General features: G+C 40.4%; 2 protein-coding genes across 3 annotated transcripts in view; one reads left to right on the top strand and one right to left on the bottom strand.

The window, feature by feature from the left end:
• Positions 1-26,799, top strand: part of LOC149246511 (uncharacterized) — a 246,158-nt gene that overhangs the window by 194,740 nt on the left and 24,619 nt on the right. The window lies entirely within an intron of this gene.
• Positions 1,501-26,027, bottom strand: LOC149246512 (uncharacterized). The gene is made up of 5 exons (XM_089457532.1): positions 25,790-26,027; positions 2,889-3,191; positions 2,588-2,729; positions 2,093-2,473; positions 1,501-1,576 (listed from the first exon to the last, which is right to left on the bottom strand). The coding sequence occupies exons 1-5, from the start codon at positions 26,025-26,027 to the stop codon at positions 1,501-1,503; spliced, it is 1,140 nt and encodes a 379-aa protein (XP_089313658.1).

Raw genomic sequence — 26,799 nt, 5'->3', positions numbered from 1 at the left:
CCTAAAATCTCTCCCTTCCTCATGCTCTCAGGAAGAAATGATTTTCGCTGACATCCGAACAATAGAAGAAGATATAAAAATAAACAAAAGCGATGATGGAATTAGTTGACCAGATCCAATATCAGGTTCAGAAACTTGATGAAATGAATTCAAAGTTTACAGGTTTGGTCTTAACTCGTGCAGATATACCACTAGTTAAGGTAGAAGAAACATCTCCTCAAACTGTTCTTGATATCAGTTCTATAGGACATCAAATGGTCATTTCCACTGGGATGAGAACTGATGGTTATAAACAGTATGAATTGGATGCACAGATAGAAACAGGAGCCATGTGTAGTTGTTGCAAGTATAAAGCCATTCCATCCTATTTTTGGCTGCCTAGCCAGTTGCATTTTGGAGCTGTTAACAAACAACTCATGAAGATTTCTTATTTTGCCCCTGATTTTCCTATATTGCTTGCATCTACTATTATATATGTCACCCTGTGTAACTATGATTCTGGTTGTGATATGCTATTGGGACAAGATTTTGTGAAAAAATATATGCCTATCATAGTTGACAAAGATGCTATTTCATTCACTGTGCAACAAGCCAAGATAGCAGTTCCAGTTAAAAGCAAATATGCAATCCAAATTAAGCCAGATACTCCAGAGACTATTGACGAATCTGTTCAGGAGTTGGCTAAAATCCAAAAGATAATCAAGCATGCTAGCCTACATGGCCAAGAATTGTTAAAAGATATTGTCTCAAAACTCCAGAAGGATTGTACTTCAGAACATCCCGATGCCTTTTGGTTTAGGGAGAAATATTTTATAAATTTGCTTTCTAACGCTGATCAGACCCATCGAGCATAGAAAGCATCTGCCAATCACATGAGTCCCTTTGAACATGAACTTTGCAGAAATGAAATAAAACAGTTGCTTGAGAGAAAGCTCATTGAACCCTGCAAGAGCCCATGGGCATGTCCTGCGTTCTATGTCAACAAGCATTCATAGCAAAAAAGGGCTAAGAAAAGGTTGGTGATCAATTATAAAGTTTTGAATGACGCATTACTCCCAATAAGGTATCCCTTGCCAAACAAGGAGATCCTTCTCTCTAAGATTGCTAAAGCCAATATCTTTAGTAAGTTTGATCTGAAGAGTGGATTTTGGGAGATCGACATTGCTCCAGAAGACAGGTTTAAAACAACCTTTGTGGTACCAGGAGGACAATATTAGTGGAATGTGATGCATTTTGGGTTAAAGAATGCCCCATCCGAATTCCAAAAATGGATGGAAGATATTTTTTCAGGATTTACCATTTGTCATTGTATATATAGATGATTTGTTGATTTTTTTGTAAAGATATACAACAACATAGACAACATCTGGAAATCTTTTACCAGTTTGTACATAAGCATGGTTTAGTTTTGTCTCGCTCTCCTGATAAGTTGATTATTCGACAAACAAAGATTGATTATCTTGGTCTTACAATCTCACAAGGTAAGATTGAACTTCAACTTCACGTATTGCTTGCTCTTTGGAAATTTCCTGACCAACTACTAGATGTCTGGCGAGTGCAGAGATTCTTAGGTGCACTAAATTATATCAGACAATGTCTCAAACCAGGCACTTCATGGACGTCTACAATAACCAGTGTTGATAATATTGGTATCGGGAAAGTATCGGCGAGGGTCCAGAAAATATCTTATCGGCAATATCGGCAAAAATATCGGCAAGCATAAAAAATGCATAATATATTCATTTTTTTTCAGATTTTTAAACATATAAAGCAATAACAACATGAAATAAACACATTGACACATAAATATGAAGAAAACACTGATATATATGATGTCAAATAGAAATGATACATCAAAGGCGATACCAAATCCTGCTGATCCCTGATAATTGTCCATGCAAGGACTCAAATGTGGAGAACCAATACAAAATAACATCACATATATAAAAGTATCTCATCATCATGTGTTATATGTAGCATAACAAATAAAACTTAGTAGCTATCTATCTGAAATCACTGCCCTCTCCCCCTTTTATGGGAAAACATGATGGGCTGTTTGCCAGGCCTGCCCCTAGTAATAGAAGGCCCTAACCCTGCCTCTGCACCTAATGTCAAATAATGAGTGCTAGGTATGGTGCTATGCTCTCCAATATCTATAGCAGATGGTGTTGATGCTGATGCTCCCGCAGTGTCCTCCTCCTCCTCCTCCTGCTCCTCCTCTGAGTGTTGTTGCTCCTCCGACTCCGAGTCCTCCTCTTGCTGCCCCTGTTCTAATGGATCATCTGCCACTGGCTCTAACCATGAAGGTGACTCCTCCAAGATGGGCTCCTCAGACTCCACCCTCCACGGAGACAATACATCAATATTGTCTAAGGAAATGGCATCTGGATCCATTGGTGATTCTATTTGCCTCACTCGAAGTCGGATGTTGTAATGCACATACACCAAATCGTTGAGGCGTGCGAACTCCAACCTGTAAGAGTGTCAAAAAAAGTAATGAGTCTTGACTCTTGACACTTGAAGGTCATAAATTAAAAATTACAGTAAGTGTAATTGCTCAACTGAAGGCTTGAGCTCAAAGTTATACCTGTTGCGCTTTTTTGCGTGTATTTTCTCAAATACACTCCAATTGCGCTCACACCCTGAAGAGCTACATGTTTGACTCAAGATTCGTATGGCCAATTTCTGCAAATTTGGTGCCCTTGCACCATAGCTTCGCCACCAAATATCTACAACAAAATAATGAAATAAAAAATTCAAAAACTTAAAACATAATTAAACTTTCAAATAAAAGTTACATAATTGAATTTAAAAAAAAATAGAATTATAAGTAAGGAAATTCTAAATTGAAAATTCCAATTTCTAATGAGTGATGACTTGTCACTTACGTGGCATGAAGAGGGTCCTTTCCCTAATAGCATCATCAAAGCCAAATAGGCCGACACAATCCCGATAAGACTGTATCTCGCGATTGATTTTGCTACGAAGCTCAGGATCAGGTACCATCCTCTGAATACAGGAATGGAGCCCTTCCATCACCTCGCCATCAAAATCAAAGCTGCATTTGTATGAAAACGCTGGGTTGAAGAAGAGTGCTGCTGCATGAATGGATCGATGAAGCATACCTGTCCACCGATTATCAATCACATCCCATAACATCATCTGCTTATCAAGGCCAACAGAATCCTTGTCTGCATAATAAGAACGAATGGCCTCCTTGGCCCTATCCATGCCCTCATACAAATAAGCCATTGCAGGCTTCTCCCCATCCACCAATCTGAGAACCTTTACTATAGGTTCACTAACTGCGCATGCTTCTTCTACTCCACGCCAAAACGTCTCAGAGTACACCATTTTTTGCAATGGCTTTCCGTCCTGTCTCCTGTTGTATCTACAATTACGCCAATCATCAGACACAAACATTTGCTTCAACTTGAACTGACATCGAAGCAAAGACTGAAGAATAATAAAGTTTGTGGCAAAACCAATGTTTTACAACTCGGACTCGGACTCGGACTCGGCCGAGGATCGACTCGGACTCGGACTCGGACTCGGTAATGACTCGGCCGGCTCGATTTCAATGACTCGGTCGTTGTAAAAAATACATTAAATATTTATTTTTTTTATAAAAAAACATAATTTTAAATATTTTAAACATAATTTTAAAGATTTTCATTCAAGTTTCCAAACACACAACATTATAATATACATGGAAGACAACATATGATCAAAGTAGGCTCATGAACCAATCCATTATATCAAAATGGTACGGTGTACCCAATGGCAATAGTAAATACATAGTCAACTGTAGTCTGTCATACATGATCAAAGACTCAAGAGTCAAAACAAAATACAAATAACCAAGGAGGCTAGTCGCTAGTAGCTACTGCCAGAGGAGCCAAGATCATCTCGACCAATCTCTGGATCATCATCATCAGAGTCAGACAAGGGGCCCCATGGCTCCTCCTCATCATCATCGTCTCCAACTGCAACTGTAGAAGTGGTGCCAGTACCACTAGGCTGTGCAGCAGATGCAAGCTGAGATAGAGTACAAATGCGGCTGCGCTTCTGTCGTGGCTGAGCAGAGGAAGCACCTACAACTGGAGTCTTACTAGCTGGCTGTGAGACTGAGGCTGGTGGATTGGGATCTGCATTCAACTGAACACGCTGCAGTGGATCTCCAACATCAATTTCATCAAGATCCTCATCAGGATCAAACTCTGGTAGACGACTCTCCACTACCCAATCTGATGTTGGGTCAATGTCTTCCAACACAATGGGATCTGAATCAGGTCTTTTGTTCAGCAATTGGTTCCGTCTGAGCCGAAGGTTGTATTGGACAAAAACTAGATCATTCAACCGTTTTTGCTCCAAACGGTTTCTCTTCTTTGTGTGAATCCTCTCAAAGACAGACCAATTGCGCTCACACCCAGATGCACTGCAAGTTTGACTCAAAATACGAATTGCAAACCTTTGCAATTCAGGGCACTGGCCACCAAAGGCCTCCCACCATTGTGCTGCAAAAAACATAGGAGTGTAATGAATTATGAGTTAGATGAAGGCTGAAGCTCAACAAAATTACAAATTATATCTAACTTTCAAATTATAAATGATTTAACAAACTTTAATAAAAAAAGTAAAACCATTAAGAAATTGAAAATTGAAATTTTTGTTTACCTGGCTCATCTGCTTCTCTTGCAATCTTTGCTAGGTTCTTCCCAAAGGTACCTGTTGCATTGCTGAAGGATGTGACCTGCTGATGTATCAGCAGCTGATCAGACTCCGATGGGACCATGCGCTCAATGCAATCAACCAGTCCATCTCTGACCTCCCCCCTCAAAGCTCCTGACTCCTTAGCTTTATAATGATACCGTGGGTTCAAAAAATACCCAGCTGCATGTATAGGGCGATGGAGTTGATTGTTCCATCTTTCATCAATGATTGCCCAAATGGGCCCATACTTTGCCACTCTATCCTTGTATGCTGTCTTTATTTGCTCCTTTGCTTGATCCATAGCCTCATAAATGAAGCCCATAGCCAACCTTTCCCCATCCACCAACCGCAACACCTTAACTAGTGGCTCAGCAAGCTTCACAATCTCTGCTGCCTTTCTCCAAAAAGTTTCATCATGGACTTTCCTTTTCAATTCTCTGCCTTCTGGTTTGTTAGACCAACTGCTTTGATTCCATTCATCACTGGAAAACATCTTTTGCAAGTTTCTATGTTGGGAAAGCATAGATTGCAATGTCAAAAAATGTGTAGCAAATCTAGTGATGGCAGGCCTAATGATATCCTTGCCTCCAGTGTGTTTCCTCATGAGACTCAAAACCAGTGTATGATTGTAGATAAATTTTGTTATGCTTTTGGCATTATCTACAGTGTTTCTGACCCAATCTAATTTTCCAATATCCTCAAGCATGAGGTCTATGCAATGTGCAGCGCATGGGGTCCAAAAGATGGTCTTGTGTTTTTCCTCTAACAGTCTACCAGCAAGAACATAGTTAGAGGCATTATCTGTGATGATTTGAACAACATTAGCCACCCCCACACCCTCAATAACCTCATCCAATAGCTGAAACAACAAGTGGCCATCTTTTACCTTATCAGATGCATCAACTGATTTTAAAAACATGGTTCCCTGTGGGCAGAAGGCAAGAAAGTTTATGATGGTACGGTTTCTTTGATTAGTCCATCCATCTGACATGATGGTACACCCTGTTCTTGCCCATGATTCCTTGAAATCTTGCAAATACTCATTAATTGATTGAATTTCTTTCTGCAAACGAAACCCCCTTAGCTCTTGCATAGTAGGGCCTTTGAAGCCTTTTCCAGCAGCATGTATGGCCTCAAACATAGGCTCATAATATGGTGAACGAGCAGCATTAAAGGGGATATCAGCATCATACCACCATCTAGCTATGTAGTCACAAGCAGTCTCCCTCAATTCTTTCTTCCAATGGTCATCTAAAGTGGGCTGAGCAAGACCTTTACTAATACTAACTTCAGGACCATGTGCATCTGATGGAGAGGAGCCTGAGTGAGTGAAAAAACTTTTGATAGTCCCATCACCCTTCATTCTACCCTTTCCCTTATCTTGAACAGAAGCAAAAGAGGGAGGAACATAACGGAAAGGGTTTGATGCATCAGTTTGAGGGATAGAGGAAGAACCCTCAAACTCATAGTGGGGGTTGGCAGCCATCATTCTTTGTATCTCCCTCTTCCTCCCAATTTCAGCCTGTATATCTTTTTGCCTAGTCTTTTCTTCTTTAAATTTTTCAAAGCTTTCCAACAAATTCTTTCTAATCTCCCCAATTTGATCAGATTTACATGCAGTAATATTGCCTTTAATCCCTGCCAAGTGTTGTTTCAGCCTATTAATCCCCCCAGGACCTTCCTTAATTTTCCTATGGCAAAACTTGCAACACATCTGATTATCAACCATTTCAACATATGCCCAAGCAGGATCTTTTGCTCTAGGTGCCATTTTTTGACTAGGAAAACAATCTGAAAATGAAAAAAAAAAAAAAATTGATTCAATGTTCATTTATTTGACAAAAAACACTCTCTAAGCTTTCTTGATATGCAACTAAAATTTACTAAGCAAAAACAGATTTGTAAGGGTGGAAAAAAATACCTCCAGGCACAAACTGCCTCCTCAAGCTTGCTCCAAAAATCAGCTCCTCAATGCTGCTCCAAATGGCTGCCCAAGAAGCTCCTCACTCCAGCTACAATGCTCCTCCAAGACTCCTCACTGCTGCTCCAAAACAAGCTCAAGAACTGCTCACTAACTCTCAAAGAAGACTCCCACTCAAATGCATAAGACTGCTGTGAGTGAAATGAGAGCATTTGGCTGTCTTAAATAGAGTTTGGGAGGGGGAAATGGACTCCAAAAGCATTAAACAAATCACAATAACCCTTTCAGCTCCACAAACCCTAACTAATTTTATCAAAAATCAGCAAAAAATTCATTTTTTTTTGGTAAATACGCTGCCCAGCCGGACTTTATTGAAACGGCCGAGTCATTACGGGACCCGGCCGGGTTGACCGGGTCAGCTATGACTCGGCCGAGTCATTGGCTGACTCGGCCGAGTCATAGCCGACTCGGCCAGCCGAACCGGGTCATGGGCCGGGTCATAAAATTTGGCATTGAAACGGTCAGAAACGGCCGTTTCCGTTTCGGTACGGCCGTTTCGTAAAACACTGGGCAAAACGTGTGATCGCAGGACGCCGCAACTCCTTGTTTCTAGTGAACCTGCTCATGAGGCTAAGAACAAAAGCATGGTTATAAATAAACTTGGGGACGCTCCTAGCCATATCAACCGCCTCCTTGATGAAGGAGAGTTTCCCCATATCCTCAAGCAACAAATCGAGACAATGTGCTGCACACGGAATCCAAAACAATGTGGGATGCCTCTCCATAAGCATCTTGCCGGCAGACACATAATTAGCTGCATTGTCTGTTATGACTTGCACCACATTCTGCACACCAATCTCCTGAATGAACCCATCTAACAACTCACATATCGTTGCTGCATCTTTGATATGTTCTGATGCATCCAACGATTTAATAAACATGGTACCTTTAGGACAATGTACCAAGAAATTTAGAAGGGTCCTACCCTTCCTATCTGTCCAACCATCAGACATCACTGTGCATCCAGTAACTTCCCATGTCTTTTTCAACTCCGCCAATCTAGAGTTGATGTCTTGCTTTTCTGCTTGAAGAATTGGCCCCCGCAACTCCTCATATGTGGCACTTTTGTACCCTAGGCCCACAACAGCAATAACATCACACATTGGCTGCCAAAATGGATTGGTTTTGGTGATGCTGAGAGGTAAGTCGCTCCAGAAAATACACCTCCCCATGACTCTATCTGCTTCTTGCTTCTCCTTTTTTTTAACAAGCGATTTTATGCCAGGTTGTGCTCCAGGTCCTGTTCGTGGAACAAAAAATGATGACCTCGCAGTCGCACTAGCAGTAGCAGGTGATGATGTGCCAGCTGTGGAGCCCCTCCCACTACCCTCAACATCAAAATCAGGAGAAGATATCCCGAAAGATCTACCTGCACGTTCAGCTTTGTTTCTTTCTGCCTCTTCCTTCTTTCAGTCGTGTAACCCCACCTGTCATCCTGGTCCCACACAATTTGCATGTAAGATATGCACGATTTGTCCCACCATCAGGGTTCCCATACTCCCAAAATGGGTCCAAGGCTTTTGGCATATTTGTATTTTGTAGTGGGCTAACTCAAACCTAGGGCACCAAAAAAAAATTGGAATTAGTAACTTAATAAGTAATACTAATAACCACATCATTTTACAAAACAGTTTTTTTGCTACATTATTTGCAATTTTGCAATGTGAATTGAAAATTGAAAATTCATTTGAAATTTCATAAATTCATACATAGAATTTACTTTTAGAAATAGGCAAACGGTAAACCTACCTCACTGTTCACAACTTCACATTGCACAATAAGAAACTAATTTCTAAGATGAAGAAATTTTATAGAGATGAACCCCTAATATATAATAAAATTAATAAATAGCCTCTGCAGCTATGAACTAAAAAAAAAGGAGTTTGCTCTCCAAATATGGAGAAAACTTGAAAACTTAAAATCTTAAAACCCTTGCATTTGCTCATGGGCATGAAAATCTTTTCAAATGGAAAAGAAAATCAAGCAAAATGATTGTAGGCAAATAGGCAAGCAAGAACAATCTTAAAACTAACAAAAAATTCATTAAAATAGGGGTTTATTTGAACATACCTGTTAATGGAAGAAATGAAATTGTTTCATTGTTCTTGAAGCTTAGATCAATGAAATCTTCGTTGTTGGTGGCGATAATAGCTATGGAACGCTCAAACCCTCCTTGGCAGCAAGCACATAGCTCTCTCCTTCCTTCTCCAACAATTAGAAATGAAAATGATTCATAAAAAACCAAAATCCGAATTTTATAACCCCCGCGGTGATTTTCTACTGTCTCCCGGCGATAAATTAGGTCGTTGCGCGATATTTTGCCGAAATATCGGCGATATTTCGAAAATATTGTGATATTTTCAGGAGCCGAACGCGATATTTTCTCGGCGAGCGAAATATCGCCGAGAAAATATCGCGATATTTACGAATATCGCCGATATTATCAACACTGGCAATGACTACAACTGTCCAAATAATTAAGCAGAAAATACAGCAGTTGCCACCATTTTCTCTACCTCAACCAGATCTTCCATTTATCCTTGAGACAGATGCTTCTGACACATGTTGGGCTGTAATACTTTTGCAAAAGCATCCCAAAAGAGAGGAATTTTGTGCCTATGCATCTGGTACATTCTCAGACCCTTAGCTCAAATACCCTTCCTCATTATAAAGAAACTCTTGCAGTAAAAAAGGGCATTAAATGTTTCAGACTCTGCCTTGAGAGTTTTAATTTCACTGTTAAGACTGATCTAAAGCACATGAAAGCTCAAATACCCTTCCTCATTATAAAGAAACTGTTGCAGTAAAAAAGGGCATTAAATTTTTCAGACTCTTCCTTGAGAGTTTTCATTTCACTGTTAAGACTGATCTAAAGCACATGAAAGGGATGTTGAGTAATAAAAGATTACTTCAACAAGGCAACTCCAGAATTCTTAGATGGGCATTATGGTTGGAAGGATTTGATTTTGACATTGTCTACAAAGCCGGAAAAGAAAATTACTTAGCAGACTTGCTCACCAGGGAAGGAGCAACCTCCAACAAGTATTTTAAGTTGAATAAATTTGAGATTGGCGAAAGTTCTTCCTCTAGGCAAAAAGATTCTATTGACTTGTGCCCCTGCTGTACATACACCTTTTGTTGGGATTGTTTTACTTCAAAGATGAAGGCCTTACTAGTTGAAATTCAAGGGATGGTTTTGGAAAAATGGTTTAATTCATTAACAGACCGCCATAGTTATAATATCAACTAGAACAATATTAATAATTTTCATGTTTACTTTGGTCAGATAAGAGCCTCATATCAGAGGTTAGTATATATTTTTGACCCATGGTTAAGTTGGATCGAATACTATGGGATACATGAGTTTGCTTGTGCTTTTGAGAGTCTCCATTATTATGTACTGTGAAGATGTTGTTTCACCATTCAGACGGTGGAGCTCATGGATGAACCTTCTCATGACATAGTATGTTCCCATAACAATTTCCCTTAACAAGGCCAGTCCCGAATGGACTCTAGCTTCTCCAGAAAGAAATGGAAGACACTGCATTATCATACAATGCCTTCGAATTCGATCTTGTTTTCCAAGGCACCACAATTTTAATTGAAAAAGACAGTCATGCTCAATCTGATCATAACTTTTATACAACTGTCAATTTCTTTGGTCAAGTTGGTATCCGTCCAGATCAATTAGAACCTCACATGGCTTTCCCACCTTTTTCTGCGTGCTTTGCCCAACATGCTCCACCATGGCTTAATCAGATTGTTCTAGGCATTGTGCCCGACTTCAGACAAGCTACTTACAGTCCTGTCAATACTTTCAGTGACTTAGATTATGATTTATATCATAATATTTTTGGGGATCTTTTTGCTAATTTGATATCTGAACCATAGTTTGCTCAAGCTGTTTAGCTGGGTCAACAGAGTGTTGTTCAACACACGAGATTTCCAAGGGGAAATCTCAACTCCTACTTCGGTGGACTTCGAGTGCCACCCTAGGGGAGAAATTTCCACACTTGTGAGTTGGTCAAAGTATTATACAAAGGAAATCAAACTGTTCTGGGGGCATACTGGACGCAGAAGGGAAGTACGCACTTCCCAGGAGAGGGAGCTTCAGAGCAGCATTGGTTCCAGACTTTTGGGGACATAATTGCCTTGGATTTTGCTACTCTTGGGTGGAGTTTACCGAGCTGAATCAGTGGCTGGTCATTCGGCCGAAATTCTTCCTCCAGTGCACACGCAGAGGCAATCTTATTGGGCTTGCACAGTCATTAGAGGAGCATGTCGATTGTGGAGGCTTGTACCAAAGTTGGCACTGAAGATTTGCAAGGGGGCATAAGGATAATTCTTGGAGGTATCCTCAGCTAATTTTGGAGGGCTTTGGCAGCTATTTACCAGACGATACAAATTACCCAGCTGTAGAGGGTGCTCACATTATTTGGGGCCAATTTTGAAAGGTTGGAATTAGGCCTAACCCTTTTGGGTTTTTCTGGGTTTATTGAGGAGAGGCCAAGATTAATTTGGCTGAATTTTTTGAGCACTCGAGCAGGGTCAAACAAGTGTCTCTTTCCAACTAGTAGCGGTTGGAATATTGCTCCATTTTGAGGGTTCCTTGGTTTGAAGGATTGAGACCAATGCCTTCTTGGGTCTTGTGGGAAAAATTAAGAGGAAGCTACAACAACAATTTCAGGCCAATCCGACCATTCTGGCAAGGGACTCGAACCAATTTTAGATAGCAATAGTAGCACAATTTTTGGGCCAGCGTAGAAGCTAATTTTTGGGCACACGTGCAAGGTTGAGGAAAGGAGTTTGGGAGCTGGGTTGTGCTAGGAGTTTGAGGAGATCATCCGGGGAGTGGAGTTCAACATTTTTGGGGGAATTGGAAGGTTGGTTCGACACATTTCCAGATAGGCCGTATTTTCCAGCCAGTTTGAGGACGTGGTATTTCGGGTCGATTTTCGAAGGTCAGAACTAGGCCAAACACTTTTTGGGTTTTGGTGGGTTTATTGAGAGGAGCCCGAGGCTAATTTTGCGGAATTTTCTGAGCACCGGAGGTGGGACTTTCAACAACATCTTTCCAGCAAACAATGCAGTTTTCTGGGGCAACGCAAGGCCTATTTGGGGCAGCTCACTATCTCTTCTAGGTGTTGAATTTTCTCACCTAGGTCTTGTCAAGCTTGCTCTTGAGGCAATCCCAGGTGCACTACTTCCATACCATTTTACTCTTGCTCCATATATTTAATAAAACAACTCAACTGCGTGGTATTTGTGGAGATTTCATGGGTGTTCATTGATTTTTGGAAATTTTGTGCTTGCATGTGTTATTTGCTTTGTATATCACTATTTTTCCTATTTCGGAACATTACATTAAGTGACTTGTTTTGTCTGGTGTATTTAATGCTACTCAATGAGCCATGCAGGCCCAATTGTTTCGATATAAAAGTCCTCACAGGGCGTGGGTTTGTTTAATCAACAAAGGGTCTGAGTTTCAAACTTGGCAATCCTAAATTTCTAAATCATAGTGATCATCTCTCTCAGTAGAGGTAGTGCCTTGTGATGCAGATGCCCCATCCTCCTGTGCGAAAGCTCACACAGGCTCTCATTGTCATGCACCAGTGCCTGAACAGACTTGCCCTGTAGCCTGCATAAGTTTCCTTCCTTGATTCCAATCCTCACAACGGTGTCCAAACTAGCCCCCTCTAGGCATATGAACACTTCTCCTTTTTGGAATGTACTTTAAAATCTTTGTTGTCCATAATTGAGATGGACAATATGTTCTTCTTCAGACCAGGCACATACAACACCTCATGAGCATCAAACGATCCTCTTGACTCGAGTTGGAACTGCCCCATCCCTTGTCCCCTTATTGCATACTTGGCATCATGACCAAGATCCACATTGATCCTTGAGTCATCCTTTGAAATTTGACTAAACAACTCTTGTGCTTCAATCATGTGTTAGAAGGCACCATTATCCACGTACCAGTTACTCGTGACAATATCTTTGGTAGAAAGGCAAGAAACAAGGGAAAATTCATTCTTGAACTTTGTTGCAAATTCAATCAGCTGGGTCTCTGTTGTTACTGCTACCTGTTGTGTCTTCCCTTGCCTTTCTTCTTATCTAGACACTGAGAACCATAATGACCTTGCTTACGACAAACAAAACACTTGATCTTGCACATGCCTTTCTTCTTTCCAAGATGATGCCCTTCTCATTCACTATTACCTTTCTTGGTGAAAACTTTCCCTTGGCCATTCTTCGTCTTGGCCAAGTTTTCATCACCACCTGTTAAAATTGGCAATTAGGGCCAAATTCCACCTTAGGGCAGCTCATATGATGGAGATGATTATTGCATTGGATTCCTCTTTTCGAGAGGTCCAATTTTGATATAAAGATCATCTTATTCAGAAAAAACAGAATTGGAACTTTGAATTTATTCTCTCTCATGCACAAACTGTCAAGGTCGGTCTCAGTCAAATGTAGGCTCAAGAAGCCTAATGGATGTGTCTCCTCACCCTCAACGAATTGTATAAATAGGAGTGACCTCTCTCCTCATTTGGACGTCACTCATCACATCATTCGTACAGCGTGGGTAGCCTCTCTCTCTCTCCCACGCGTGGCATAGGAGGACGAAAATTTCAGAAGTGCAGGCCGAAATTTCAGAGAAACATACCAGCGTTAACCCGTGTTGATCAGGGCTCATTTGACCATCTTTGACTTCAGTTTTCAGGGCGACGAAATTTTGATTTTCCTAGGCCGAGTTGTTGGCACAAAAACCAAGGTGTTTTGGGCAGTTTGACCAACGTTGACCTCAACATTGACTTCAAATTTGACTGCAGAAAATCACAACAGTATTTCTCTCTCCTTTGATCGAGTTTGACTGAATTGTTTTGGGTTGAATTTGACCACCTGTTTAGGCCGAGTTTGACTTGGGTTGACCGAGCGGCATTAGTATGTGTTGCTGCTATTTTGACAAGCGTTGACTTTCTGGTTAGGGTTGAAGTTTGACTGCAATTGACTGCAGATTTGTTAGGGTTGGTTTGGGCAAGTAAATTTGATGTCTGTACCCTCTCTCTGCTGAACTATTGAATAATAATAAGAAGTTTGATCAAAGGGTTTTGCTCACATTTGGGTTTTTCCCTGACATCCGCCAAATCTTGTGTCCTCTTGTCTTGACTTGTCTTCTGCACTTGTTTTTATGTTCTATCCGCATTTACTGTCAATATGTTTAAGTTAATGTGAGTGCTACTGGAAATATATTGGGTCCCTATAATACTAGTGATTACCCCATTACTATTGTAGTTATACTCCTTATTTATATTGTTGTGCCCCTATTACCCCCATGTTGTTATTTTTGTGCCCCATAGAATCCCTCTATTGTTATTTTTGTGGCTTTATATTATTATTGTTAGGTTGGCTGGATTATATTGTGACTCCTTAGACTCCTATACATAGAAAGGAGGTTTTGTCATTTGTATCATCGAAGAATTGTTCATTTATGTAATGTAAAGGAGGTTGCCCCCTCGAAGAGGCTGAATTCTAAGGCGTTGATCTATCTTTTCTATCTTTTCTTGAGCTGGTTTCATAACATTTGGTATCAGAGCTTTGGATTCTAGGGTTTCGCTGCTCCAAACAGGTCATTGTGGCATTTTCGCTATAACTTTTTTCTGTGACATTTCAGAAGTCGCAAAAAAAACCCATTTGAGAAAAATCACGCTGAACCTTGGGTCCGAATTTCAGAGCTTTTCGCGCGATATTTGCGGAGATATGATCTGAGGAAGTTGCTCTTTTTGCAGACTCCTGAATTACATTCAAAACAGGTGACCTGGGGAAAATCGTCATCACTTTCTCTTTGGAGATTGGATTGAAATTTCGTAAGAAGGTACAGAAAGATGACGGACTGTAGTTTCTTGTATGCGTGTTTCAGATCCAAAGGGTGAAACAGTGACTCGTGGCACGTCATACAAGTTCGCTCTACTGAACTAGTCTAAAAGCAAGTCACTGTGGGAGATTTCACATAACTCTTCCTTGGAGAATCCAATTTGGGTCAGACTTGTGGCATTGGAAAGAGGACGCAGAAGGCTACTACAGGTCGCAATTTCAGAACTGGATGATCCGAAATTACAGAGATACATCAGATTCAATATCAGGCTTCTATAACATGAAAAAAAGTGTGTAGTTTTTTTAAAATTTTTGTTTAAGCTTGGTTTAACGGAATTCAAAGGGCATAGTAAAGCATTATTATCGGTAACTGATGTCCCGAGGAAAGAAAATGCAAACACCTAGTAAGGAACCTGAAAGCTCTAGCATGACTCATGAAGAAGAGGAAGAAATGCTACATGATATATCAAAATTACAAGAACAAGTGCAACAAATGTCACGCTCACAAAAGCTAACAGAAGCTAAGATAAATGGCGTGGAATCTAAGATAAATGGCGTGGAATCTAAGATAAAGGGCATGGAAGCTAAGATGGATGATTCGAAGAAAGATTTGAAGAGAGACATGGCAGATTTGAAGACAGATTTGACAGATTTTCTACAAGAAATACTTACTAATGGTGAAAAGGTTGTAAAGGAAACTCATGATGTGAACAAAAGAAATGTTAATCATGATTCCATAGACTCTAATGTTGGATCGAAGATCCACCATATTCCAAAAATCGATATGAGGAAGTTTGATGGCAAGGATCCCGCCACATGGATATTACAGATGGAGCAATTCTTCGATCTCAATAATGTGCAAAACACACAAAAGGTACGTATGGCAACTGTATATTTGGAACCAAATCAGTTTGTATGGTATCAATGGCTTTGCTCTCGTAAACAATTTATCACTTGGGCAATTTTTACGGAAGAATTGATAGCACATTATGAAGATACAAAAAGCAACACTTTTTTTAGCCAATTGATAAGTCTCAAACAAAAGGGTTCAGTAATGGAGCACATTGAGGAGTTCCAAAAATTGAACATAAGGGTAAAAGATATTCCAGAGGAGCATAGGATTGATGTGTTCATAGGGTCTTTAAAGGATAATATCCAACATGATGTTCGCCTTTGGGAACCTGATTCATTAGAGAAGGCATTCAGGTTAGCAAGAAAAATGGAAAGCAAAATTATGGCAACCAGGAAGCATACCACTCACAACTATAAAGACGGAAGTGTTGTTGCCCCTAGTCTTCCACAACCTATAAGGTTGACACCACAACAATTGGAAGAAAAAAGAGCAAAAGGGCTTTGTTACAGTTGTGATAGCAAATACACTAAAGGTCATAAGTGTGCTGAGAAGAAATTATTCTACATAGATTGTGAAGAGGAAGAAGAAAAGGAGCAAGAAAGGTCAAAAGAAGAAGATATACTCCAGGAACAAAGCCTAGATGAAGAACAAATAAATCCGACCATATCTTGTAATGCATTGGTGGGAATTACCACTCCTCAAACCATCAAGATAGAAGGACAAATCAAGAAGAAAAAGGTAATAGTGTTGATTGATTCAGGAAGCACCCACAATTTTATTCATTGTAGGGTAGCAAAAGAATTGAATTGCTTCCTATATCCAGCACCAGAGTGTCAAGTGATGATTGCAAATGGAGGAACAATAAATTGCTCTGGAAGGTGCCATAATATCAAGCTATCCATGGGAGAATATGTATTGACTAGCCCAATGCTTTCCCAATGGGAGGTGCTATGTTGTACTAGGAGTCCAATGGCTACAATCCTTGGGTACAATAGCTTTTAATTTTCAAGAACTTTTCATCAAATTTTCTACGGAAGGAAAGGAAGTTGAATTAAGGGGTATTGCAGGGAAAACAGGAAAGATAATCAGCTCTAATGGTATGACAAAGCTTCTAAAAAAGGAGCAAAGAGGTGTAATTGCACAATTATGTTCGCTAGATGTTTCCACATTGGAATCATCTATTTCTCCAGATCTCCAAAAAGTCCTGGACAATCATTCCAAGGTATTTGAGACTCCAAAAGGTCTCCCACCTATGCGTGATCATGATCATGCTATTCATCTGATTCCAGGAAGTGTTCCTCCAAACATCAGGCCGTACAGATATCCCTATGTCCAAAAAAGTGAAATTGAACGTATGGTTGCAGAAATGCTAGAGGCTGGTATAATTCAACCAAGTCAAAGTTCTTTCTCTGCTCCAGTAGTATTGGTGCACAAGAAGGATGGATCATGGCGCATGTGTCCGGATTATAGGGAGCTCAACAAGCTCACTATTAAAGATAAGTTCCCCATTCCTGTCATTGATGAATTACTGGATGAATTGCATGGATCAATTTACTTCACCAAGTTGGATCTTCGTTCGGGATATCATCAAATCAGAATGAAGATTGAAGACATTCCGAAAATGCATTTAGAACTCATGAGGGTCATTATGAATTTTTGGTCATGCCTTTTGGCCTTACCAATGCACCTTCAACATTTCAAGGTTTGATGAATTCAATTTTCAAACCATTCCTTAGAAAATTTGTGTTAGTATTTTTTGATGATATACTAATCTACAGCAAGTCTTGGAAGGATCATGTTGAACATGTTGACAAGGTGCTACAACTATTGGAGGAGAAACAATTATATGCAAAAAGATCCAAATGTTTCTTTGGAGTCCAGGAGGTGGAATATTTGGGTCATATTGTATCTCATGAAGGAGTTAAGGTAGACCCTAGCAAAATTAAAGCCATTAAGGAATGGAAAATCCCCACATCCATAAAGCATCTGCGAGGATTTCTTGGGTTGACAGGGTATTATCGCAAGTTTGTTAAGAATTATGGGAGAATAGCAGCACCTCTAACAACATTATTGAAGAAAGATGCATTTTCATGGACTTCGGAAGCAACAAAGGCCTTTGAACATCTTAAAGAGGCAATGTGCCAAGCACCGGTCTTAGCTACACCGGACTTCACAAAAACCTTTATTGTGGAATGTGATGCTTCAGGAAATGGAATTGGTGCTGTTCTAATGCAAGATGAAAGACCCATTGCTTTTGAAAGTCGTCCAATCAAGGGAAAGTTTTTAAGCAAAGCTATTTATGAGAAGGAAATGTTGGCAATACTCCATGCACTTAAGAAATGGCGACCCTACCTAATGGGAAGACACTTCAAGGTAAAAACGGATCATGATAGCCTTAAATACTTTTTAGAACAAAGATTATCCTCTGAAGAGCAACAAAAGTGGGTCACAAAGATGTTGGGTTATGACTTTGAAATCATCTACAAAAAAGGGAAGCAAAATGTGGTGGCAGATGCACTCTCAAGAAAGGATGAGGATGTGGAAGCATTGTTGTGCGCCATTTCTATTATCCAACCAGATTGGATAAACGAAGCAAGGGAGGAATGGAAGAATGATGAAGAAGTGTGGGCACTTATTCGAAAGCTACAACAAGATTCCAGTACGTCTGATACATTTAGCTGGTAAAATGATTCGTTATGGTACAAAGATCGCTTATACCTCTGTAAGAATTCCCAGCTAAAACAAAAGATTCTTATGGAATTGCACACTTCTCCCTTAGGAGGGCACTCAGGATTTTTAAAAACTTACCACAGGGTTAAGAAGGAATTTTTTTGGGATGGCCTTAAATCAGATATTCAAAAGTTTGTGGCGGAATGTTTGGTTTGCCAACAAAATAAAGTTGAAACAATTAAGACACCGGGTCTATTACAACCTTTATCCATTCCAAGCCAACGTTGGGAGGAGGTTTCAATGGATTTTATCACAGGTTTACCCAAGTCTGAGGGAAAGAGTGTCATCATGGTGGTAGTTGACAGACTTACCAAGTATGCACACTTTTGTGCATTATCACATCCATTTAAAGCCAGTACAGTTTCTACTGCATTTATGGAAACAATTCAAAAGCTACATGGAAACCCAAAGATTATTGTAAGTGACAGAGATCCCATTTTCACTGGAAATTTTTGGACAGAATTATTTTCTTGTCTTGGTACTCAGTTAGCTCATAGCTCATCTTATCATCCTCAATCTGATGGGCAAACTGAGATAGTAAACAAATGTTTGGAAGGATATCTTCGTTGCTTTGTATCTGATAAACAGACACAATGGGTCAAATGGTTGCCTCTGGCTGAATGGTGGTATAACACTTCCTTCCATACAACAACAAAAATGACCCCATTTATGGCACTTTATGGGTATCAACCACCATCCATCACATCATATTTAAGAGAAAATTCTAAGGTTCAGGCAGTGGAACATCACATCGAACATCAACAACAAGTCCTCCAACTCTTAAAGGATAACCTCGTGTTGGCACAAAATAGAATGAAACAACAGGCAGATCAACATCGCAGTCAAAGAAGTTTTGATGTAGGTGATTGGGTATTCCTACGGCTACAACCATATAAGCAAATGTCCCTAAAGCAAGCTAAGAAGGATAATAAATTATCACCAAAGTATTATGGTCCGTACAAGGTGTTGCAAAAGATTGGTACTATGGCATACAAATTGGAGCTTCCTGTAGCTTCTCGATTGTACCTAGTTTTCCATGTTTCATGTTTAAAGAAGGTTATAGCCTATAGGCGACAAGCTCCCAGTTCAAACAATATTGCCAGAACTTGACGAGGAAGGAAAAATTATATTGGAACCGGAAGCAGTCACAGAAACAAGAACTCGACAGCTACGAAATCGATCAATTTCAGAGTATCTTATCAAGTGGAAGAACTTATCCGCTGAAGATTCCACATGGGAGGATGAGAATTTTATGCAGAAGTATCCAAAACTACTCAAGCGTTGAGGACAACACTTTTTTGAAGGAGAAGGGCATGTTGGGTCCCTATAATACTAGTGATTACCCCATTACTATTGTAGTTATACCCCTTATTTATATTGTTGTGCCCCTATTACCCCCATGTTGTTATTTCTGTGCCCCATAGAATCCCTCTATTGTTATTTTTGTGGCTTTATATTATTATTGTTAGGTCGACTGGATTATATTGTGACTCCTTAGACTCCTATATGTAGAAAGGAGGTTTTGTCATTTGTATCATCGAAGAATTGTTTATTTATGTAATGTAAAGGAGGTTGCCCCTCGAAGAGGCTGAATTCTAAGGCGTTGATCTATCTTTCCTATCTTTTCTTGAGCTGGTTTCATAACAAAATAATTGGAAATTGTGATTGCGCTGATTAGGAACATTGAAGTAAATTGTGCTAAAGCATAGAACATACCATTGTTATCTAAAATTAACATGGTATCAGAGCTTAGGTGAAGACAAAGCTCAAGCAAGAGTGAAGAAAAACAATCACTAAGGGAAGCTGTTGGACTAAAACTTGGAACTAGTCCCAATGATGACTACTACTTACTTCAAATCCGAGGACAAGCTTAAAGACAAATCCAACTATCATGCTTGGTAGATGTCTCTAGATTTCACTTTGGAAGAAAATGATGCCATGGATTATGTCAAAGGAAGAGTAGTGGTGCCTCCTTTAAATGCATCCGCAACTGCACAAACAAAGTACAAGAAAGGTGAGGTTAATGCTAAGAAAATTATTGTTGATTCTATTCACAAGCCTTTGGTTGCCTATATTTTTGATTTGGAAACATTTAAGGAGATGTATGAAAATCTGGTTGGGATGTTCAAAGTAAATAATGCAAATCAAGTACTCTTTTTCAAGAACAAGTTGAAAGACATCAAGATAGATAGAGGAGAATCCATTCAATCCTATTTCATGAGGATTACCAAAATCAAGAATGATCTCCTATCTATTGGATAAGTCATTGGTGATAGGGAGCTCACTCTTATTGCACTTGGAGGCCTTACAAGAGAATGGGATGTGTTTAACACTACCATCCTCAACAATGACATGATTCTGGGATTTGATGAATTATTGGCTAGATGCTCTCAAGAAGATATAAGGATGATGGAAAGAGACAAGCCCTCAAGTGGAAACATTCCTATCGCCTTCTCCGCTCATGCTAAGAGGAAGAACAATGTAGGTCCAAGAAGACAAGGTCAAGGGTTCAAGCCGGGATTCAAAGAAGGAAGAAAAGGAAGATACTTCAATTGTAATAGGTTTGGCCACTTCCATAGAGAGTGTCCTCACAAGAAGGATACTCCAAGAGATGATGACAACAATAACAACAATTACAAAGGCAATGTCAATCAAAGGAACAATAGGTTCAACAACAAAGGAAAGAAGAATGCTCCCGTTGCTCGAAATGGAAATGGTCGTCCTCCCAAGAAGTTGAGAAACTCCAGGCATGAAGAAGTTAATGTTGTAGGAAAGCAAAAAGAATTTTATCTTATTTTTTCCCTCACCACCGCCTCTCCTCCAGATACATTGGATCATTGGTTGATTGATAGTGGTGCCTTAGGGCACTTCATTAGGTACAAAGAGGCTTTCTAAAACTTGATTGAAAAGAAGACAAATATGGAGATTATACTCAGGGATAATGCCACTTATCTTGTGAAAGGAATTGGGACTGTTACTCTTCACTTAAATCAAGGTCAAACCCTTCATTTACAAGAAGTGTTGTATGTACCTAATTTGAAAAAGAACCTAGTCTCTATTTCTGCGATGGAAGCTAAAGGTTTCAAGGTGACATTCATTGATGGGAAGGTTCGTGTTTGGCAAAGGAACCCAAGAGATGAATTCACTCCTGGATTCAGGGTTGAAGGTCTCTATCAGGTTGGAGGAAGTCTGTTGGGAGCCATGACTTGTGATACTTCTCTTCAATCCAAATTATGGCACCGAAGATTTGCTCACCTTTATTACAAAGCCTTACCTGATGTAAGGAAGATGATCACAGGTATGCTTGAATTCAACTTAGATCATGAAGGAGTGTGTCAGGGTTGTGCAACTAGAAAACATACAAGGGGACCATTCCCCTCAAGTCAAATTCAAACTACTGATATTCTTCAATTGGTCCATTCTGATCTATCAGGTATGTTGCCTGTGACATCTTTAAGTGGATATTTGAACTATACAATTTTTGTGGACGACTTCTCTCTCAAAACATGGATATAATTTCTTGAAGAAGAAGGACGAAGTGTTCAAATGGTTCCGCTCTTTCAAATCCTTGATCGAGAATCAAGCAGGGAAGAAGATCAAAATATTGAGGACTGATAATGGGACTGAATATGAGTCAAATGAATTCAACGACTATTATAGAGAAGCTAGCGTTAAGAGGGAGACCACTACTACATATACACTTGAAAAAAATGGTGTTGTCGAAAGGAAGAATTGAACTATCATAGAAGCCACTCGTGCCATGCTTCATGACCAAGGTCTACTGAAGTTCTTATGGGGAGAAGCTACCAACACTGCTGTGTATGTTCAAAATAGATGCCCACATCAAGCATTGGACTTCAAGACACCCAAAGAAGTTTTCACCGGTAAGAAACATGATGTTTCTCATTTTAGAATTTTTGGTTGTCCCATATATTTTCATGTGCCGAAAGAGAAAAGAAACAAGCTAGATGCATTTGGGAAGAAAGGAACGCTTGTGGGCTACAGTGAAACTTCGAAGGCATATAGAACCTATGTGCTTGGTCCTAAGGAAGTGGAAATAAGTCATGATGTCACTTTCAATGGAGATTTTGCCCTTAGGAAAGTTCAAGATCTTCTTATCCCTAGGAAGGACAATGATGATGATGATGCAGGAACACAGGATGAAACTCTGTCTAATAACCTGATGCCTGATGTGGAAGGTCTGATGGATCCCATTGATCCACCTCCTAGTGAGCCCTCTACTTCAAGAAAAAGACCTTTGTAGCTTAAAGATACTCTTAAAGATGTTGAGAAACACATTGCACTGAGGGGGACATTTCGTGAAAGCAAGAAGCTGAACAGGTACCAAGGGTACTTAGATGCCATGAGTACCATTGTACAATCCGAGCCTTGTACATTCGAAGAAGTTGTGAAACACCAAGTTTGGAAGGATGCGAGTAACGAGGAATATGAGACTATCATGAAGAATGATGTTTGGGATGTGATTCCTAGATCCAAGGACAGGTCAATGGTCACTTCAAAATGGCCCTACAAGATCAAACATGGCGCTGATGGGACTGCTGAAAAGTTCAAGGCCAGATTCATTGCTCGAGGCTTCTCTTAAAAGGAACGAGTAGACTATGATGAGATATTTGCACTGGTTGCCCGATATACCACCATCTATTCCATCATAGCCCTTGCTGCCTCGCAAGGTTGGAGCCTACACTAGATGGATGTCAAAACTGCTTTCTTGCATGGCTCGCTTAAAGAGGAAGTCTATGTAGAACAACCCGAGGGGTTCGAAGTTCAAGATTGTAAGACACATGTATGCAGGTTGAAGAAAACCCTCTATGGGTTGAAGCAAGCCCCTAGGGCTTGGTATGAGAGGATTGTTAACTATCTTATGAAGTTGAGATTTACAAGGAGCGATGCTAACCCGAACCTGTACTTCAAGGTTGAAAAGGACAGGGCTCTCATTCTAGTCCTTTATATGGATGATCTCTTTCGGACATGTGATGACTCTTTTATTCATTAATGCAAGAGGGAGATGGCTTTGGAGTTTGAGATGAAGGACCTAGGACTGATGCACTTCTTCCTAGGACTAGAGGTCTGGCAAAAGCTGGGTGAGATTTTCCTTTCTCAAGGAAAATACATTGTGAAGCTACTTGAGTTATGTGGGATGGTGGACTGCAAGTTTGTATCTATTCCGATGGAACTCAACTTCAAAAAGCTATGTGGAAATGCCATCGGGCCCAGATTAGCGAACCTTTCAAGTAACATCAACTTGTGGGGGCCCTGATGTTCTTGGTGAACTCTCGTCCTGACATATGCTTTGTTATCAACACGTTGAGTCAATTTATGGTCAGGCCTCATCACATTCATTGGATTGCTGCTAAGAGTCTCTTGAGATATCTCTGGGGCACAATCCACTATGGACTGAGATACACTGTCGGGAATTTCAGGCTACATGGATATTCAAATGCTGACTTGGATGGCAGTGTGGTGGATCGTAAGAGCACATATGGGTGTTGCTTTTGTGTGGGGTCTGCTTCAATATCTTGGATGAGCAAGAAGCAAAAATCAGTTGCGTTGAGCACTGCCGAGGCTGAATACATTGCTGCAAGTATGGTTTGTTGTGAAGTTGATTGGTTGAGGAAGCTCTTCAGTGAGCTATTTGAGCACGTGCTAGATACTACTATGATCTTCTACGACAACGAGAGTGGGATTCACCTATCAAAGAATCCCGTGTTCCACGACTGCTCCAAGCACATTGATATCAGGTACCACTTTATCTGGGATATGGTACAACGGGGAGCAATAAGGCTCCAACACATTAGGACAGATGAGCAGGTCGTAGACATTCTCACAAAGCCTTTGGGGAAGGTCAAATTCTTAACCTTCTGAGAGAGACTTGGAGTCGTGGAAAGACCCTCCTATGAGGGTCCCGTATGAGTTGGACACTGAGCTCTAGGAGCTCCTGGAGGCTTGGGGTACTTCTTAGAGCTATGAGCGACCATAGGGTGAGTGGTTCACCTTCCCCTGTGATACGCCATGATGGTTGACATGTGTGTAAGGTGAGTGGTTCACCTACCCCTATGATTATGGACACATGTATGTAGGGTGAGTGGTTCACCTACCCCTATGATTATGGACACATGTATGTAGGGTGAGTGGTTCACCTTCCTTTAGGATTGTCATATGCATAGGATGAGTGGTTTACTTCTCCTATGGCATATGAGCAGGATGAGTGCTTCACCTTCTCTTGCCGATGCCCCAACACACATCCTACCCATGAAGTCTGGGACTCATGGGAAGTACCTCTCATCTGGCCAATGAGTTGGGAAAATTGGATATGGACCATAGCACTACCGATGGACGCATCGTGTACTGCTGTACTCCCTATGACTAGGATGCATGGTGTTCAACAACTTGATCTGGGATCAATGACCGACTTTTGTTAGTGGAGAGTGGTAAGATCTTGTGACTCACTCTCGATCACTTCATTATTACTTCATGGTTCAGCAGAGCAAAGCAAAGCAGTGATGACATGGATGGTACATGATGATAGGATGGTATGATGACAGATGGATTGGCAAGTGGAATTCTCCCTAGTTGAGGGGGAGTGTTAAAATTGGCAACTAGGGCCAAATTCCACCTTAGGACAGCTCATATGATGGAGATGATTATTGCATTGGATTCCTCTTTTCGAGAGGTCCAATTTTGATATAAAGATCATTTCATTCGGACAAACAAAAGTGGAATTTTGAATTTATTCTCTCTCATGCACAAATTGTCAAGGTCAGTCTCAATGAAATGTAGGCTCAAGAAGCCTAATGGATGTGTCTCCTCACCCTCAACAAATTGTAAAAATAGGGGTGACCTCTCTCCTCATTTGGACATCACTCATCACATCATTCTTCTCTCTCTTCTCTTGATTGGTTCGTACAGCTTGGGTAGCCTCTCTCTCTCTACCATGTGTGGCATAGGAGGACAAAAATTTTAGAAGTGCAGGCTGAAATTTCAGAGAAACAGACCAGCGTTGACCAGGGCTCATTTGACCATCTTTGACTTCGGTTTTCAGTGCAGATTTCTGATTTTCCTCGGCCAAGTTGCTGGGCACAGAAACCGAGGTGTTTTGGGCACTTTGACCAGCGTTGACCTTAGCATTGACTTCAGATTTGACCACAGAAAATCACCAGTATTTCTCTCCTTTGACTGAGTTTGACCAAACTGTTTTGGGCTGACTTTGACCTCCTGTTCAGGCCGAGTTTGACTTGGGTTGACCGAGCTGCATTAAGGACGTGTTGCTGCTATTTTGACCAGCGTTGAATTTCTGCTTAGCGCTAAAGTTTGACTGCAGTTGACTGCAGATTTCTCAGGGCTGTTTTGGGCAAGTAAATTTGATATTTGTCATCTCTCTCTGCTGAACTATTGATTAATAATAAGAAGATTTGATCAAAGGGTTTTCCCCACGTTGGGGTTTTTCCCTGGCATCCGCCAAATCTTGTGTCCTCTTGTCTTGACTTGTCTTCTACATTTGTTCTTATGATCTATCTACATTTACTGTTAATGTGGTTGCTACTGGAAATAATTGAAAATTGTCATTGGGCTGATAAGGAACATTGAAGTAAATTGTGCTAAAGCATAGAACATACCATTGTTATCTAAAATTAGCACTCCTTGCTTTTTGGCTCTGGACTCCTCTCGACTGTCCCCTTGAATGCAGTCATTCCATTGTCTTTGCCATTTTGGAATGTTCTCTTGTTCACATATCCCCTTCAAAAATGATTTCCAAGGCTTGATGAACCCATTTAGAGCTACATTCACTAGCTCTGCATCGATGATCTTTTCTCCAATTGCTGCAAGTTGATCATGGATCTGTGTGATCCCCATAAGGTAATTGATAGCATTGTTGGATCTGGTCATCTGACACTCTCAAAGCTTGTTCTTGAGAACCATCTTCCAGTTCAGACTGTCACTCTGGAAGAGACCAACAAGGGCATCAAGTATGTTCTTGGTTGTGGTCTTTTCTGCGACATGTTGTATTAGGTGATTTTTCACAACATTTAGTATTACCCTCTGTTCTCTGACATCCTTATTGTCTTGCTTCTCCACATTCACCCACAAGTCTTGCTCTTTCAAGAGCAGTGTGACTCCTGCCTTCCATGACAAGAAATGTGAAGCCCCATCAACTCTGTCCTTGAACCTGACACTGCTTCTTGTCATGGCTGTCTTGTGCTTAATCCTTCAAGCACTCTGTAGATTTGATGTTGAGACCTCCAAATCTGTAAGATCTGCACTCAGCAATTTTAGATCTGCTTTTCTCTTCAAAGCCCAAGCTCTGAGACCATGTTGATTTCAAAAAACCAATGCCTAGGTAAATAGATAATATCTAGATTGATACTACTAGAATTCTTTAACCAAATAAAGCAGCGGAAAAACTTAGAAAAGCAAGAAAAGGAAGAAAGAAGCAGGAAAAAAAAAATCTTGTCCATGCAGAATTTTTCTGCTCTTCAACATCAGTTCATCATTCAAATAACTTTCAAACTTACCAGAGATCCCATACTGGAAAAATGGCTCTGAGAAAAAATACAAACAAAACCCACCAAACCTGAATTTCTAGCTCTGGGAAATCTACCTCAGATCACCTCTATCCTGGACTATA

The sequence above is a fragment of the Pinus tabuliformis genome, chromosome 7 (assembly GCF_031772625.1).
Source record: "Pinus tabuliformis cultivar Carrire ecotype Pingquan chromosome 7, CPIR1, whole genome shotgun sequence".
In the NCBI taxonomy this organism is placed as follows: domain Eukaryota; kingdom Viridiplantae; phylum Streptophyta; class Pinopsida; order Pinales; family Pinaceae; genus Pinus; species Pinus tabuliformis.
Note: the sequence above shows the minus strand (reverse complement) of the source record. Positions and strands in the feature narration are given on the sequence as shown.